The sequence below is a fragment of the Ornithorhynchus anatinus genome, chromosome 9 (assembly GCF_004115215.2).
Source record: "Ornithorhynchus anatinus isolate Pmale09 chromosome 9, mOrnAna1.pri.v4, whole genome shotgun sequence".
NCBI classification, from domain to species: domain Eukaryota; kingdom Metazoa; phylum Chordata; class Mammalia; order Monotremata; family Ornithorhynchidae; genus Ornithorhynchus; species Ornithorhynchus anatinus.
The window spans coordinates 9,123,258-9,142,660 of NC_041736.1; the positions used below are offsets into that span (position 1 = coordinate 9,123,258).

At 42.9% G+C, this 19,403-nt stretch overlaps 1 protein-coding gene across 4 annotated transcripts in view; it reads right to left on the bottom strand.

Annotated features, from left to right (window-relative positions):
* ACVR1C (activin A receptor type 1C) overlaps positions 1-19,403 on the bottom strand; it is a 62,893-nt gene that overhangs the window by 29,769 nt on the left and 13,721 nt on the right. For 3 of the 4 annotated variants that reach the window (XR_003761968.1, XM_029071744.2, XM_007671134.3), the window contains exons 2-4: positions 18,994-19,221; positions 7,182-7,427; positions 2,571-2,801 (exon numbers count right to left, since the gene is read on the bottom strand). Coding sequence is in view for 3 of the 4 variants with exons in the window: in XM_029071744.2 (XP_028927577.1) it covers positions 2,571-2,801; positions 7,182-7,427; positions 18,994-19,221 (705 nt within the window). In the remaining variant the exon portion in view is untranslated. Of the gene's footprint in view, positions 1-2,570; positions 2,802-7,181; positions 7,428-13,703; positions 13,848-18,993; positions 19,222-19,403 lie in introns of those variants that run through there. The other variant, XM_029071746.2, reaches the window with a different exon arrangement.

Genomic DNA, 19,403 nt, shown 5'->3' on the forward strand with positions numbered 1-19,403 from the left:
GGTCTGTACAAATTCCATATGCACGATACACTGTTTTGAACTGCTCCTCATCAAGTTTCATTGGGTTATTCCTCATCGTGCTATTTGAGAATTTGGCTCTCAGTGTATCATATTTAGATTATTGAAATGGCCTCCTCACAGGGCCCTCTCCAGGCTATGCTTCAGGTTGCTGCTCAGATCACCTCAATAAATAGCCACGTTTCTTCATTCCTCAGACACTTCCAAAGGCTGCTAGCCATTTCATACTTCACTCTGTTGTCTGGGAGAACTTCCTCAAAAACCACGCAGGCCACGTCTCTCCTCTCCTCAAAAACCTCCAGTGGTTGTCCATACACCTCCATAGCATAAAGAAGTGCCTTATCATTGGCTTTAAGGAACTCAAATCAGCTCTTCCTCTCCTTCCCTACACCTCACTGATTTCTTACTGCAACTCATTCCGCACATTGCACTCCTCCAAGGTCAACCTGCTCACCGTACCTCAAGCTCATCTTTCTTGCCGCCGACCCCTTAACCACATTCATTCAATTGTATTTATTGCGCACTTACTCTATGCAAAGCATGCTGCCTTTGGCCTGGAGCTCCCTTTCCCTTGTGAGCAGGGCTGGGATCAGCCTCTCTATTGCATTGCACCTACCCGGCACTTAGTACAGTGCTCTGCAGACAGTAAGCACTTAATAAATACATCTGATTGATTGGTGTTTATCCCAGAGAATAAACCAAAATGTTTTAAAGTTAAACTGCAACCTTAACATCATTTTAATTCCTTCAGAATTAGCCTTTTGTGGCAAAATTAAGGAATCTCCTAAGCCTTCTTTTACCAGAATAGGGCATAGGGCAGCCCCTATGTATATCTGACAAGATAATTACATGGCAGAAAAATAGATATGCCTCTAACAATTGAAAATAATTTTTTCCCATTACCCTTATATCAAAGGCGGCATTGAATCCAACATGCAGGAGAAACTCAGCTACTATCTCAGCCTTTATTGGGTGAAATATAGTTTGCTTTTGTAAAGTCTCCTGCAAAGTACTTTGAGCTGATGGGAAGAAAAATGCAACCAATGTTACATAGAAATAAAACTAATGACATTTGTTAAGCACTTACTATGTGCCAATCACCGTTCTAAGCGCTGAGGTAGATATAACGTAATCAGGTTGCCCCAATTGGGGCTCACAGTCTTAATCCCATTTTACAGGTGAGGGAACTGAAGCACAGAGAAGTGAAGTGACTCGCCTAAAGTTACACAGCATGCAAGGGGCAGAGCCAGGATCAGAACCCATGTCCTCTGACTCCCAAGCCTGTGTTTTGGCCTCTAAGCCAAGCTGCTTTTCTAAACCATCATCCCACAGAGAGAAAGCATGGCTGTGACTAAAACAACACCAAAAATGTTCCATTCATTTTCCTTTTTCCAAATGAGTCTTCCCCATGAGCCAATTTTGGATGGTGGGATTAAGCTGCAGAGTTCAGTTAGTTAAGATGCATCCTCTCCACAGGCTCATATCTACAGGTTACCATCTTAGCAGTGTGTTTTAACAAGGTGGCTATGCTGGCACAGTCAAGAGCTGGAAGTCTACTTTAGATGCCATAGATCCAAACTTGTGGGCTTTCAGGATGTTAACCAAAATAGGAAATCATTGTACAGAATTTTTTCAACTTCTGAGAAAAAACACTGCCCACTTTTCGAGGGCTGCAACCAGGTCTCAAAGTGTGAACTGCTCTCACCATGGCCACTTGAAGTGAAGACTTATTTTTTTTCCTTATATTATTCCTTTAGTTTTGTTTTTCCTTTTTATTTTAATGTGTAATTTGTCAATGTATTTTCTCTGACTCCTCAAACACTAAATTGCATGAGTTTAGTGGGTAGAGGCAATGACATACTTTCACTGTAATTTCCAACACCTAGGGAAATTGGTTGGGTATAGTATGTGCTGGGCATCATACTAAATGCTAGGGTGGTTAGAAGCAGCGTGGCTTAGTGGAAAGAGCACGAGCTTGGGGGTCAAAGGTCATGGGTTCTAATCCCAGCTCTGCCACTTGTCTGCTGTGTGACCTTGGGCCAGTCACTTAACTTCTCTGTGCCTCAGTTACCTCATCTGTAAAAATGGGAATTAAAAAATGTGAGCCCCACATGGGACAATCTGATTACTCTGTATCTACCCCATCACTTAGAACAGTGCTTAGCACATAGTAAGCGATTAACAAATACCATAATTATTATTATTATTATTAATTAGATCAGACAGGCTCTGTCCCACATGGAGTTCCCAGTGCAAGTGGAGGACTGATACCAAGAACCACACAAACAATAAGAAACCAGGTCAACAAACAGAAAGAACAACATTAGAAGAGTAATTGAGAACTGACCATAATGATGGTTATGATGCTGATGACCATTTGACATCATAGATGTCTGTGCTCAGAGGTTTTTAAAAAACGATCCACTGACATGTATAGACATAAATCAAGCATATTTTCTCTGCATGAAAATCCAGAGATTTCTTTTTTTTGTCTCCTAAAAATTCACTGGACATTTTTACCCATACGACTAAAAGTTGCTTGAAATAAATACCTTTGTTATCAGCTGCAATAAAGCCAAGGATGTTTTCATGTCGCAGCATAACTGTCTGATAGATTTCTGCCTCCCGAAACCAAGACCTTTCATCTCTTGAAGAAAAGATTTTCACAGCCACATCTTCCCCACACCATCTCCCATGCCACACTTCACCAAACCGGCCTTTTCCCACTATCTCTTGAAGGACAATTGTGCGTGCAATTGTTCTCTGGACCAAGAGTGGTAAACCTAATGAAAAAAAAGGCACATACTATCACTGAGGATGTCAAAAAATGAACATGAGTAATTCTTTAAAGACATCAAGATGGCCATTATTTTAGGATAAGAAAATGTCCTTACATGATCCATTTTCTAGAATGTTGCTTACTATAATTCATTCATTCATTCACTCCATCATATTTATTGAGAGCTAACTGTGTGTAAAGCACTGTACTAAGCACTTGTGAGAGTGCCTGTCAAAAATCAGGGACTGTCTCTATCTGTTGCCAATTTGTACATTCCAAGCGCTTCGTATAGTGCTCTGCACATAGTAAGCGCTCAATAAATACTATTGAATATTGAATGAGTACAATATACCAATAAATAGTTTATTTATTGAGCACTTACTGTGTGCAGACCACTGTACTAAGCGTTTGGGAGAGTACAATATAACAATATAACAGACACATTCCCTACCCACAACAAGCTTACAGTCTCGAGGATTAACTCACAGGCTAGAAAATGGACACTCAAGACACTGTCCATTCTCATAATGTCCCCTCTGAGGTGCAAAGAGAAGACAGTTTTACAAACTGGAAATACCCAGAAAACCCTTTGCCTGTCATTTTGTCTCTTGGAAGCCTGATCCACCCATACTGATGCTGTAACATGAATTCCCCCATTGCTCATCACATTTCTTAAAATTCTCCTTGCGATAATCAGAAGAGCAACTGCTTTCTTCAAAACGTCACCATCATTCCTCCTAATTTCAGAACAACCCTCCAGATACTAACAAAAATGTTCTTGCTGTTGTCCTGGATATTAGAAAAGGGAGGCTTCTAATTCCAGAACATAAGCTGAACTCAAAGAATGAACTGCAAAGAACAAGTTCAATGCTATATTAAAAATGTGAACAGCTCAATGTAAATACTACGTAAGATCCTGCAGAATCTTCAAGCCCCCACCCCTGCCACCCCACTCAGCCCCTGCCAAGAGGGCACCATTGGGCAGGTGTAGAAAGACAAGCCAGAAGGGCGGTTCCCTTTTATTATCTTACTGGCCTCAAAGACCCAGATTTAAATATTAAAATGGTGAACAATTCCAAGCTAAGCCCATAGAGAATTACCTGTCTCAACTTCAGTTTCACGACTCCAAAGAAGCCATCAGTGAATTGAGACATTTCACGTGGTTCTATTGTTGCGACTTCAGCAGGTCTGCTTATCATTATGAGAGATTTATTCTATACTCAATCAGGCCTTCCCTGACTAGGCCCTCATTTCCTCTTCTCCTACTCCCTTCTGCATCATCCTTGCACTTGGATTTGTACCCTTTATTTATCTCTCCCTGAATCCCACAACACTTATGTACATACCCTTAATTTATTTATATATATTAATGTCTGTTTCCCCCTCTAGGTTGTAAGCTTGTTGTGGGCAGGGAACGTCTCCCAACTCTGCTATACTGTGTTCTCCCAAGCACTTAGTACAGTTTTCCCCACACAGAAAGTCCTCAATAGGTATGACTGATTGATTACTGGGGATCTACTGAGGACAAAGAACTGTGCTTAATGTTTGGGAATGCATTGAGAAGCAGCGTGGCTCAGTGGAAAGAGCACGGGCTTTGGAGTCAGAGGTCATGAGTTCGAATCCCAGCTTTGCCACTTGTCAGCTGTGTGACTGTGGGCAAGTCACTTAACTTCTCTGGCCTCAGTTACCTCATCTGTAAAATGAGGATTAAGACTGTGAGCCCCATGTGGGACAACGTGATTCCCGTGTCTACCCCAGTGCTTAGAACAGTGCTCTGCACATAATAAGCGCTTAACAAATACCAATATTATTCTAACTGAAACAAAATGCAGGCTCCCTGCCCAAAAGGAGCTGACTGTCAAAAAAGGAACTGAGTTGAAATTAAAAATGAATCCCAGGCTGCAAAACATCAACTGCCATTTACAAATGTGGTAAGGACTCCTCCCTGACAATCCTCAGCTTCAGAGTCATCACTCCACCTGCTCTGACAGAGTGCTTCTTATAAACCTTTCAGTTCTGGTCCCAACCTCACAACTTTAACATTCTCAGGCCAGAAAGGTAAAACGAGCAAACTACGGAAGCATCATTTGCTTAATCTAGCCTGTTTACAGACTTCATGACTGAAAGCATTACAGAGTTTGAATGATGATGGGAGAGAGCTTCCTTGGAAGACTTTGAGAAAAGAAAGAGCTCTGTAAGTGCAAGCGAGCATTATTATAAGCACCAGAACATGAGGGTCAGGAAAGGCCTCAATTTCCAACTCACAGCAGGATCCAGCTATGAAATGGCCATTTGCCCTGGAAGAATGGCCCATTTGCTTTTGGAAACAGTCCTGTTAACAATGTCTGAATTTGCTAAGAGAAAGGGGGTTCACTCCAGAATGGCTGCTATGCCATTCTGATGGATGACCATTCTGCTCCTGATGGACCCAGAACTCACGCGTTTAGGATCTCGAACCCCCACTCACAGGAGAAAGCCAAGTCACTGACTGATTAATTCCTGGTACAGCCACCAATCTTCTTCCTTTTCCTCAGCTTGGCTGCTCTGTATGAGTACATCCTCCCTAGAAACAGTGACTGTTCAGTAGGGAAATGGTAGAAGAAATAATCGGGTTCTAAAATTAGTCACAAATTCCAGCAACTGAATCATATCGGGTATCTTTAACCAAAATGTGAAGCCACACCATCATTACCATCCACCATGTATTGGAAAGTCAGATATTTAAGATGATGAAAAAATGTTAAAGCCTCTTTTTTTCACCTCTGGATTTGTTTCTAATAACATGCCATGGCTTCTATCAATCAATCAATGGTATTTATTGAGCAATCATTACCTAGGACCACAACAAACTGAAGGCAAAGCTGCAGTGAAGCTGAGGCAGCAATCCTTTGGCAAAAGAAGCTTTGAAAAGGCAATTTTTTTCAAGTAACTTCTTTTAGCAATAGGCACTAAAAATTTAGTTGTTAAAACAAAAGGGACTTCACTCCCACTTCCTTTCTTCTAGCAAATGTGTTTCAAGCCACACCCTTGCCAAACTGAACGGTTGATTCAAATTTGCAGGCTTCTAGCTTCAGAATGAATCCTTCCCTAGGTGACTGTGGTTTGCACTGTGCATAGAACAGACTTGACATCCAACGAGAGCTCTGTTTGGGGGATTTCTAAGAACGATGAACAATAAGCAGAAAGCCGAGACTATAGATTCAGGAAGAATAAATAGTCCCCATTAAGCTTAAATTTCTGTTTCCTGGAGAGCCAATCTTGTGCTCTTGACCTATAAAGCCACCCTCTTCTCACCTTAAAAAAAAACCCATAGCAGATTATTTTATAAAGTAAAAAGAGCAGAATCCCTGTGGGGTTAAAACAAATCTGTCCTATTTAGGAAAAGGAAATCCTGCCAGACTTCTGTATCACCCCAGATTTATTTATGGGAACAAATCACTAACAACTTTTCTGGTCCAAAATGGACTCCTGTCAGTCCCAGCACCCCTGTCCTCAAGTCTTAAAACCCAACTGGGCCAGCACCAAACCAAACCCAGTCAACTGAGTGGAAACAGCATGGGCCTGAGAGTCAGTGAACCTGGGTTCTAACCCCTGCCCCACCAATCGCTTGTTGCGTGACCTTGGGCAACTCACTTAACTTCATTGTGCTTGAGTTACCTTATCTGTAAAATGGAGATACATAAATGGCTTCAGGCGAGATTCAGTAAGTCTGTGAGGTTTCAAGGTGGGAGTAGGTGAAGGGAGAGGGAGAGTGAGGCTAGCTTCTTCCTGAAACTCCCTCCCAAAATTGTAGGACCCACAGCTTGAGGGTATATTTAAAAAGGAGTCAAGGGTACAACTGCTGTGACCAATCCCTTAGGGCTGTTCTTGAGGACTGAGGAGAAGCAAAAGGCAAAACAGACCTGTATATCTACTGTGGCTCCCTGCCTTTGTGCTTCAAGAATTAATGTTGTTTTCAGTTCTGGCTGCTTACACAAGTCTCTTGGGATGCCAGACAAGTACCACAACTGCTACAGGTTTTCCAAAAAGCTTTAGACACAATCGATCACTTATAATCGCAAGATGCCATTGTAGCACAGATAAGCCAACTCTTATTTTCCAAATTGGGTCAATGTTGCTTCCTCCTACTTTCAGGAATATATTGAGAAATCCCTGAAATAATGTAAAGTGAGAGCCTGAAGACATAAGTCACGTGATGACAGAGACATTGCTTCTTTTACTGCCTGGCACTTTCTTGCTGATAACTTCATTAGAAATACTTCTGCAACTGAAAGTAGTTTTACAGTTAGATGCATTTAGGAAAGTTAACAGCAGGAACTGGAACTTTCCATTTCTTTATTTGTTAAATGAAAGTCTTTTTGCTTATTTAGCTGTGAATACATACCAGAACCAGATCCAGATGTTGTCATATCATAGATTAGATCTTTAAGAGTTTTCCCGGCATTTACTAAGTTGCATTCAGAAAGGGGTTCCTCAATATTTTGCCTCTTTTTCTTCTTATAGGAGCAGTGGCGGCCTTGGCATGTGTATATGGCGAGCATTGCAGCTACAGACATGAGGCAAACTGGAACAGTAACTATTATGGTCAATTCCACTGGTCCTAGCTTAGATGAGCTAGAAGATGTTGCCGCTTCAAAAAAGCAAAACAAAATGACAATCAGATTAGTCTTTCTGTAAATATCTTAGAAATATTAAAAATACAATTGTTGGTGTTTATGCTTGTTCATCCATGCCGTATACCACTCACCTGTAACTGATATTTCTCTAAACATTACAGGCACTAGCCAGAGTAAGTGAAAAATCAACCAAAAGTGTAGTTTTTTCTTTTTAAGAAAATGCAGAAAACAATGTAATTCATGTTTGCATCCTACATATAGTATGTCAGGCATTTGGGAGGTCCACAGGTCCAAATAGGAGGGAGGAGGAGGGAGTAAATCCCCATTTTACAGATGAGGTAACTGAGGTACAGAGAAGTTAAGTGACTAGGCCAAGATCACACAGCAGACACATGCCAGAGTTGGGACTAGAACCCAGGTCCTCTGACTCCTAGGCCCATACCTTTTTCTGCTAGGCCATGCTGCCTCTCTATGCTATGAACATTTTTCCATAAGATCATTTGATTTGATTTAATTTTAATGTCTGTCTCCATTTCCAGACTGTAAGCTCTTTGTCGGAAGGGAATATGTCTACAAACTCTGTTGTATTGCATTCTCCAAAGTGCTTAGCACTGTACCCTACACAGTAAGCACTCAATAAATACCACTGATTGAGGGATGGTAAGTTCTCTGAAGACCTTCACATGAAGTCACTGTTGATGGTTTCTCGGCACAGTGAAAATCATTTGCCTGAATAACTGTAACTGGTTTAGATTTTGAATGTGGGGGAAAAATTGCAAACTCAGCAATAAGGTACCTTTGTTTTGGAAAAGAAATGTCCTATTGCCAGAAGTAGGATGCCGTATTTTATGGATGAATTGTAAATCAGGGAGAATATTTTTTAAACTGACAAAAGGAAAAGCAAATAGAATTGGGAAGCTGCTGTCTAGTGCATATTCTATAAATTCTTAATTAAAAGAACACATTAAGGAAGAATAAGACAAAATCACAAATTCTTCAGTCTTTAGGGGAAGCCACTTAAAACTTGCAGTCTCCTGATGCCCTTTACTGCTGAGTCCCCAGACATGCACAATGTGCAGGACTCTCTGGGTTTACAATTCAAGGTGCTTTTAACAGTAAGTCTTTTGGCACAGGTTCCAACTTTGTCTTTAGAGACTTAGTCTCCTCTGACATGAACAGGGAATTCTGGATACATTTGGACGGAGGAGGAGTAGATCTGAGTTCCGGGCATCCATTAGAAGTGCTTAACTTTATTTGCTCCTAGTGTAGTCAAGCAATCATTAACTTAGGTCCTTGTGAACTCAACTGAAACTTTATTAGCATTGAGCAATAATCTCTTTAGCCTTACTTTAGGCCTTTGAAAAATTTCCAATAATACTCATGTTTTCAAAATGAAAATATCTAACACATCTAAAAGATTTCCTATCACCAGTTTGCCTATTTAAAATCTAGGGGGCGTTGGGATGGATGTCACAGCCAGGTAAGGTGCATATATTAAATGATTCCAGCACTTGTTTTCATTTAAACTTTAACACAGACCCAGACGGATTCTGCTTGTGCTCTCTACCAGCCGTGGGAATCCCCCTGGAGCCATTTGGATCGAGCGGCCAATCATTGACAAGGCCCCATGACTTCATTCCCTGAACTGCACTAGCCATAGGCCTCCTTTTGAGATATATCTTGGAGGTGGCATGAGAGGAGGCGGGCCACGTGAACTGATGCTATCCTGTTCCTCTCTAAATGGTGCCAACCTTGGGTATAGGAAACTGCACTCAGACCTCGAAGAACCATGCCCAGATTTGGGGTAACCAGCGAGGAAAGTCAGCAATTTCCTCCATCCTGGAAGCTCAGGGTAGTCCATTCTCCAGCCTGCAATTCTGTGCAGCAGAGACATTGCTAGTAGAAAATTCTGAACTCTCCCCAAAACACTTACCAAGGCACTGGGGAAGCAGCATGACATAGGGATAGAACTTGGTCCTGGGAGTCAGAAGGTCATAGGTTCTAATCCCTACTCTGCCATTTGTCTGTTATGTGGCCTTGGGCAAGTCATTTAACTTCCCCATGACTCAATTACCTCATTTGTAAAATGGGGACTAGGACTGTGAGCCTCATGTGGGACATGGACTCTGTTCAAACTGATTGTCTTGTATCTACCCCAGTGCTTAGTACGGTGCCTGGCACGTAGTAAGCACTTAACAAATGTCAAGATAATAATAATAATGTTCATAAGACACACTTCTTGTAGATTTTATTGTTCCCAAATATATTTCCTAACCTATCTATATTCTAACTTCACTACAACTCTATCAAGTAGGGAAGTTATCATTTGCCTCATTCTACAGTTCCATAGACAAGTAGCACTGTGTAGTGGATAGAACACGGGCCTGGGAGTCAGAAGTTTGTGGATTCTAATCCCGGCTCTACCACTGCTGTGTGGCCTTGGGCAAGTCACTTCACTTCTCTGTGCCTCCGTTACCTCATCTGTAAAATAGGGGTTGAGACTGTGAGACTCATGTGGAATATGGACTGTGCCCAACCTGACGTATCTACCCCAGTGCTCAGTACAGTGCTTGGCACACAGTGAACACTTAACAAACACCATAATTATTACAGTCAAGGAAAATGAACACCAGAGAGGTCATGGCCAAGGTACAAGGCAGGCCAAGGATAGGGCTGGATCTGGAAGAGGAATTGATTATAGTACTAGTGACTAGTATGAACAGGGGTGTAATACATTATAAAGGGCATCTGTGGTCTTTGCCCACCTTAGCCTATTACTATTAGAACCAAGACTAGGACCCAGGTGTCCTGATTTCCAGAACACTGTTCTAGCCTCCAGAATATGCCCATTATGGGCAGGGTGTGTGTGTATCAAGTCTGTTATATTGTATTCTCTTAAATGCTTAGAACAGTGCTCTGCACACATTTAATAAATAACCACTGATTGATTGACCAACAGCAGGGCTACAAGAACATAAAACCACTCCTGGATTGGGTCAATAGTCTTCTCTCTCTAGGATTTTGACCCCAGTAATCATTGCAAGATGCTCAGAGGAACAGTGTAAACTTAAGCTTTGCCATCCTTGACAGCCATCTAAATTGTTATGGATGTACTAAGTAATAAATTTCCCAATAATTTCTCATAGACAGCTCTCTGATCTGCATTACATTCAGGCTACTGTCCTTTACAACCTGCATTCTCTTTGGCAAATTACAAATAAAGAGCAAGTGAGTAACCACCCTCAGAAGTAGGTGAGTTTGTAGAAAAATGCATTACTCTAGTGACATCTACTGCTCTAAGTCAGATTTACCTATTTGAAAGCTTCTGGCAACATCTTCTGCTAATCAGATCGGCTCGGGAAAAATAATTCTGCTAGATGCACAATAAGAAACTCAGAAAGCACGCCCCTCTCCTCCCAAAGCAAAGGGACGAAAGTCCCAATCAACATAATAAAAGCTATTCCACTCCGGCCTCTCTGTCTCCAAGCACCCACCCAAGTGGCTTGTCTCTAGATCCAGTGGTGTCCAGATCATGGGAAAGACACTTCTTAATTATAGCATTAACACTGCATTAGCTGTCACGCACTAGGGTGGGTGTGGAGTTATCCATTCCAAGTTTCTGTCCCACTGTCCCACTGTCCCACAGTCTGAGGCAAGGAAAGCCAGGCTCATCCCTCTTTTATAGGTGAGGAAAGGGAGGTCGAGAGAAGGTAAGGCTCTCGTCACAAGATCACACATAGCAAGTAGTGGCAGATCTGGCAGATATGCTCTTCCACTAGGTCACGCTCTTTTCCCCTCACCTGTTCCTTGTAATAATAATAATAATAACTGTGGTATTTGTTAAGTGCTTACTACGTGCCAAGCACTGCACTAAGATCTGGGGTAGATACAAGATGTTTAGGTCACACATGGTGCTCACAGTCTAAGTAGGAGTGAGACCACATATTGAATCCCTGTATTGCAGGTGAGGAAACTGTGGCACAGAGAGATTAAGTCACTTGCCCATCATCACACAGGTGAAGTGGAGGAGCTGGGATTAGAATCCAAGTCCTCTGACTCCCAGGCCCATGCTCTTTCCACTAGACCACACTGCTTTCCAAGTCCACAGAATCTTTAGCTCTATCCTGTTAATTCCTCAACTAAATACTAAAATTTAATTTTAAATTTAAAAATTTTTAAATTTAAAATTTAATTTAAGCTTCCCAAAAATGCTTATCAGGAAATGCCTCCACTTAAATCCTCACATTTCATCCGGTCTCACAGTTGACTGAAAATAAATGAATCCCTCCACCAAACTTCAGTCTGTAAAGTTTGCCTACCCTATATTTAGAATTCACAGACGATTACCAAAGTATCAGAGGCACGGTGTCTTTCAGTTATTCCATAACAATGTCTATCTGGCCCACCGGTCAAGCGATCATTAACTCTTCAGAGCATCAACAGTAAATGTTGTTGCGATGACACTGCAGTACCAACCAGATAACGTGAAAGTTCTCGGCACAGGCCACGTGGCTTCACCGAGTCAAAAAATCAGTTCCCCTTAATATAAGTAATCGCTTATGGCAGTAACATGAAAGAGTTTCAGCTCAGCCCTTTACAGTGATACCACCTTCCAGAAGCAGACACCACAACCACCTTCTGACTCCTCACCGTGCTGTGGCTCAGTGGAAAGAACACGAGCTTAGGAGTCAGAGGTCATGGGTTCTAATCCTGGATCTGCCACCTATCAGCTGTGTGACTTTGGGCAAGTCACTTAACTTTTCGGTGCCTCAGTTACCTCATCTGTAAAATGGGGATTAGACCGTGAGCCTCACGTGGGACAACCTGATTACCCTGCATCTACCCCAGTGCTTAGAACAGTGCTCGGCACATAGTAAGCATGTAACAAATATCAACATTGTTATTATTGTTATTATTCAATTCCACACTCCTCAAAAGCAGTCATTCTGGATTCATTTCCAATGAGTTTCTTTGCCCCCTCTGGTGGCTTTGAGCACCTACATCCATTTACATAGCAACCATGCATTTTTAATATTTATTCGTTCAACGCTTACTTTGTGCTAAGCTAAGCACTGGGGTAGATACAAGCTAATCTGGTTGGACACAGTCCATGTCCCACATGGGGTTCACAGTCTTAATCCTCATTTTACAGATGAGGCAACTGAGGCACAGAAAAGTCAAGTAACTTGCCCAAGGTCACACAAGAGACAAATGGTAGAGTTGGGATCAGAACTCTGTCCTTCTGACTCCCAGGGTGATTAGTGAATATTCACAAAGTGGCACATGTGACAGGAAAGTCCAGTGAATGACCAATTGCCCCCACCTTGGGTATGCACAAAGACTATCCCATGTTGGGCTGTTGGGCTTTCTGTTTTCTACAGCCAGCACTGTTTACTGTTCTGCCTCTGTCTACAAACCGTTCACTAGTTCAGATTTGAGAGAATCAGCACTTGGGGACTCATACTACCCTAACTGAATGTCCTTCTAACAATAATAATAATAATAACGATGGCGTTCGTTAAGCGCTTACTATGTGCCACACACTGTTCTAAGCACTGGGGTAGATTCAGGGTATTCAAGTTGTCCCACATGTGGCTTACATTTTTAATCCCCATTTTACAGATGAGGTAACTGAGGCACAAAGAAGTTAAGTGACTTGCCTAAGGTCACACAGCAGACATGTGGCAGACTTAGACTCATGATCTCTGACTCCCAAGCCCATGCTCTTTCCACTAAGCCACGCTGCTTATCTCTACACTCTATTGCTTCCTCCGAATCTATAATTTATTTTAATGTCTGTCTCCCTGCTTTGAAGGTAGGGAATACATCTCCTAGCTCTACTGCAAACTCCCAAATGCTTTGTACAGTGTTCTGTATGGGATCAGTGTTTGATAAATACTCTTGATTGACTGAAATGACTAGTTTCCATGGATTGTGTGTAAATATGTCATGTGTTCTTTTAGTTAATCTCCTAAAATGACCTCTTATTGTATCTCATGTCTCATAAGTTATAATAAAAATTACAGGGAGATTAAAAAATGGACTTTCATGAATCAAAATGTGTTCCATAACAAATCCATAAAGTTTGCATTTTAGAGATCTGTGCTTTTCCCTCTGATGTCAGTTCTTAGATACAGTAAAACAGTAGACCAAACCTCTGACAATGTTGCACCCCAGCTGAAAAGTGGGAGTCAATTGCCTCAGATAGACCAGAATGGTGTTCCGCAATTTGGAACAGAAGCTAAGTAAAGGTCAAGAGATAAGGGGGGGGAGGGGAGCAAAAACAGTACCAGGCGTGACAAACATCGAACAAAACAACACAACGAGGAACAGTCTTTTTGTGTGCACAACGCAGCCAGGACTGTGGGTCCACATTGGTCCTTTCAGTCACACATGCACCAAGTGAATTTCATCATCAGTGGCATCTTCTTCACCTATGAAGGACAGGCAACCATGTAAGCAGTTCTTGGTATTAATGAATTCTCCTATGGTAATTATAGTGACAGTGATTAGCTCCATTGGCTATAGAAAAAATTGCTACTCTCTTCCTTTTATCTACTCCAACACTTAGTACAATGCTTAGCACAGAGAAAAGCATTTAACAAAAACCACTATTATGATTATTACTATTATTATGAATAAGTATTACTATTATTACTTTGAAAGTATTTGAATAGCTTGTTGCGGTGTGGACTATCCTTTTTTTTACAACCGTTTTTAAAGAGCCTAGGTTTTTGCTTTTTGGCACTGGCCTGTTAACGGGTCCCTTACAGAGTAGAACGCTGAAGTTCAAAGGATCTTGTGCCAAGCTGTGTTGTTATTCAGCCAGAAAGCTATCATTTTAGGGAAACCAAGTGCAGTAGTATGTTCGACTAATCTTGGTCTGAGCAGATAGTGTGCTCTCAGCCCTGGATTCCCTGACTATATCCCTGATGAAACTGGGGAGGGAATAAAATTCCACAGAAGCACCTGGATTGCTGTTTCTCTGCCTCCCTTCTTGACCTCTGAAGTGAAATTGCTGACAGTCATCTCTGACGCAACAGACAGTTCAGCTGCCTTTCTAAGAGCCACGTGGCACAATAGAACAGTAGCAGCAAAGGTTACAAGCGGCAAGTGAGGACATTGGTTTTAGCACCTCTGTTCCAGGATGATCTTTTTCATAAATGGCTCAGGGAGAGGCATCCTGCCCCAATTCTGGGTGTTCCCACTTTCTCCTAACAAATAGTCCCAATGAGATGCATAGATTATAAATCCCCTAAGGATTTCCACTGAATACTATCCGCACAGTAAAACCAGAAGCTTCCAAACAATACAGAAAGAATGTTTCAGGCCTCCCCAAACTCTAGAAATATGATCTCTTAAGAAAACCAATTCCTAGATTTGAGTAAGTTACATGATCTGATTATAAGTTATCAGACCATGTTGTAGTTAAGTCATAGTTATTAATCAGAACTAAATTATAGTTCTGATTAATAATCTTCTGTTAGATGCTCATTCTAAACCGGCAGACAGTTTAACAGTACGGTGAGTCTCCAGTACCATGGAGGTCACATTAGAGAAGCAGCATGGCTCAGTGGAAAGAGCACGGGCTTTGGAGTCAGAGTTCATGGGTTCGAATCCCGGCTCGGCCACTTGTCTGCTGTGTGACTTTGGGCAAGTCACTTAACTTCTCTGTGCCTCAGTTCCCTCATCTGTAAAATGGGGATTAAGACTGTGAGCCCCACGTGGGACAACCTGATTCCCCTGTGTCTACCCCAGCGCTTAGAACAGTGCTCGGCACATAGTAAGCGCTTAACAAATACCAACATTATTATTATTATTATTGGGGCAGAATCCCACCGTAAGGGATTCTGGGAAAATGCTTCTTCTTAATTATGACAGAATAGGGGAAAACAGGGAGTGCACTTTACATTCTTCCAATACTGTGTCATGTTGTATCCAAGCAGACACATGGTACCCGAAGAACATTCCCTAATTCCGGCAGAACCGTGTCACCTGTCCAAGGAGTAAAGCACATCTTCTCTGGAGATCACCTAAGTCTGTTTCTCTTCAGAATCAGTGGTCTTCATTCCCTCTTTCCCAAGCAGTTTCTTTGACAGGACCCTATGCCTGCCATTCAAAGCCCATCATCAATCCAGGTTGCGACCATTAGCAAATCGTTTTTCCCATACTGAATATACCCACCAAGACCTGGCTTTGTGTAATAATAATAATAATGTTGGTATTTGTTAAGCGCTTACTATGTGCCGAGCACTGTTCTAAGCGCTGGGATAGACACAGGGGAATCAGGTTGTCCCACGTGGGGCTCACAGTCTTAATCCCCATTGTACAGATGAGGGAACTGAGGCACAGAGAAGTTAAGTGACTTGCCCACAGTCACACAGCTGACAAGTGGCAGAGCTGGGATTTGAACTCATGAGCCCTGACTCCAAAGCCCGTGCTCTTTCCACTGCGCCACGCTGCTTCTCGTCCTTTAGTGGGGTCGTGAACCTGTCCACAGTCAGTTCATACGATGATAATGGTATTTCTGAAGTGCTTACTATTATGTGTCAAGCACTGTTCTAAGCGCTGAACTGGAAACAAGTTAATCCGGTTGGACACAGTCCTTGTCCCAGATGGGGCTCACTGTCTAAGAAGGAAGGAGAACAAGTACTTAATCCCAATTTTACAGTTGAGGAACCTGAGGCATAGAGAAGTTAAGTGGCTTTGCCAAGGTCACACAACAAGCAACTGGCAGAGCCGAGATTAAACTAGGTCCTCTGACTCCCAGTATTCTTTCTCCTAGGCCAAGCTGATGCAGGGACTCTGAATAAACTAGTCTGAATAACTAATGAGAAAGTTCTATTTTGAGGTGAGGGTCCGCAAATCACAAGGAAGAACTGGGAAAACCAGGAGAAACATGATCCTTGATTCCTCTAGACCATCTCCTGCATAAGAGAATAAGAAGGCCATAACCAGCCCCATGGCAGCCCCTGTTCCTAGCATGCACATGTACCAAGACTGGGTAGCTAGCTGCAGCCTCTCTCCATATCTCTTGATGTTTCCAACCACAGTAGTTCTACCTCTACTAACCTCCTTAAGGGCAGAGTACAACAATAATAATAATAATAATAATGGCATTTGTTAAGCACTTACTATGTGCAAAGCACTGTCCTAAGAGCTGAGGGGGATACAAGGTGATCAGGTGGTCCCATGTGGGGCTCACAGTCTTAATCCCCATTTTACAGATGACGTAACTGAGGCACAGAGAGGTTAAGTGACTTGACAAGTGGAGGAGCCAGGATTAGAACCCATGATCTCTGTCTCCCGAGCCTGTGCTCTGGGTCTTGTACTTCTCAATCACTTAGTCTAGGTGCATACACTCAGCAGGTGTTGGATTATTATCATTACTTCTACTACTCTCTGGGCTTCGGTTTCCTTATCTGTAAAATGGGGATGACACCTATTCGCTCTATCTTATCAACTGTGAGTTCCATGTAAGTCAAAGGACTGTATTGGCTCTGATTATCAAGCCCAATGTTTAGCACATCACTCTACACAAAGTAAGCACTTGATATATACCATCACTACCTCTACAGTTAATACTGGGGAGGAGGGAAGACTCGGAAAACAGAGAAAGGACCGTAATTTAGCGGGCAACAGAACCGAGTGAAGGAGGAAAGCAAGACCTCTAACTGAGCATGTCTGGCCCAGACTCAGATCTCAGAGCAAAGACAAGCAGAGTGGAACGGCGGGATTCCCAGCTGAGGATCAGAAGGGCCGAGGAGGGGTGCGAGGTGGAGGATGTCACAGAGCGGAGAACTAAGGTCTGAAAGGATCCAGAAGCCAACTACTAGCCAAGGCATAAATGAACAGAGATCCGAGGGGGGTTGCTCAGCGGGGAGGAGAGCGGAGAACTCAAGCTCCCCGCTATGCTCTGCCGATTTCGGCTGGCACCTGAAATGATTGTGTGCCTGACTCCCATCCACCTACTTCAAAAGGAGAATTATACCCACCCAGCTATGGTCTACACCTCCTTCCACCTAATACAGTTCTGAGAAGGTACAGAGCAGGCAGCTAGAGGGTATTTATGGCCATAACAATGATATGACGACGGAAGACCAGCCCCCTTCCTCTTTACAGGGATCAAACAGATTTTACTGTAGGCCCTGCTACAAGGCACCTCGCTCTGCTCCCTCTGCTCAGCTACCACTCATTCAATCACATTTATTGAGTACTTACTGTGCAAAGCACTCTACTAAGCGCTTAAGCACTGTTCTTCCAGGCATCCCAATTGTGGGATGAAGGCCATGAAGAGTGCTACATTCCCTCCTCTCCTCCTTGCCTCCATCAGGTTCCCCTTACCCAGGAATCAGATACAGTCCCTCTCCCTTATGGGGCTCACCAACTATTTTAACCCCATTTTACAGATGAGGAAACTAAGATCCGAAGAGGCTAAGTGACTTGCCCAAGGTCACACTGAAGTCCAGTGGCAGAGTCAGGACTAGAACCAGTATCTCCTGATTCCCAATGCTTTCCTCTTTCCATTAGCACCCGCTGCTTCTCAAATGGGCCGATGGGTGCTCCTGCTGCTGCCGCTGCTCTCTGAAATTTCCAGCACAGGCGAGAGATTCCAGGTGCGGTGGTCCAGGACCCCAGAAAGCCCCAAGAGGAGGGGCAGTCATTCCCCCACTTCTTTGGCTAAACAATGAGGCCTCAAATCCAAATCCTCACCAGAAGAATGTCCAACGAGCGCCAAATTTGGGAAATCGAGGAGGGCAATCGTCCTATGCTGTGCCTTTGAACACCCTTGCCACTGTCAGCTCCCAAGCACTGGCCTGGACAGTTCTTTTGTTCAGTGCAATAATGGTGTTATTAAGGTGTAACAGATCCCCTTCTCATGATTCCCACTTTCTCCAATATCTTCCATGCACAGAGTTCCCATTAGTTTCTAAACTTCCACCCACGGACAAGATATTCAGAACCTTAGAAGGAGACTCGAATCTGGCAGCATATGGATGCTTAATTCTTGCTTTGGCTCTTCTCTTAGCTCTCTTCTTCAGGACAGCCTTCCCAGACTTTTTATTTGTTTGGTAAGGCTCTAACAACAATATTATAGTCACCTTGAGAAGTAGTGTGGTCTAGCAGATAGAGCATGTGCCTGGGAGTCAGGGGACCTGCGTTCTAATCTTGTCTCTGTGTGACCTTAGGCAAGTCACTTAAATTTTCTGTGCCTCAGTTACCTTATCTGTAAAATCGGGATTAAGACTGTGAGCCCTGTGTGGGACAGGGACCATGTCCAACCAGATTATTTTATATCTACCTCATCACTTAAAGCAGTGCCTGGCACAGAGTAAACACTTATTAATCAAGGTCCTAGAGAAGGAAATTTATCAAATCCCTGGCTCTCCCACGCCCTGTGACTGCAATCATTATGCCTCAGTATTTTTTTCAAAATGAACAAGAGGTAAGTCTCTGGAACAGTTTGCCTTACAAATTAATAAACATGATGGGGACATTTGAGGGGGAGGAGAGGAAATTAATGCCGGACATTACTGCTCCTAACATGAGTTGCGATATTTAGTCCTGATGGTTGCTTACCTGTAGGGAGGCGGAGTGTTATGTTGTTGCAAAAATCTGTGAAGCAGCATTCTGTCTTCGTGAGGTTGGAGCTGTGGCAAAAAACCTGGGCTTTCAACTCGGGAAGTGAGATGCAGGACTTTGTCACCTCTTCTTTGCCATTGGCCAGCATGACCGAGCCCCAGCACGCCCCTTCCGTTTGGCAGGTGAAGTTCGTATGCTCACATAGAAGACACACACACTTCAGGCCTGAGAAATGACAATGACACAAAGAATGACACAAAGGATGACAGTGCGAGAGAGCAGACTGTGGGACCGATTCCCTCGTTATGAGCTCCCATCTGGAGTTGAACCACGGATGTTTTCTTCATAAGCCCTTCTTCCCCCAGGCAGCTGAAATGCGATTAAGGGCTGAGGACCAATCTAAGAAT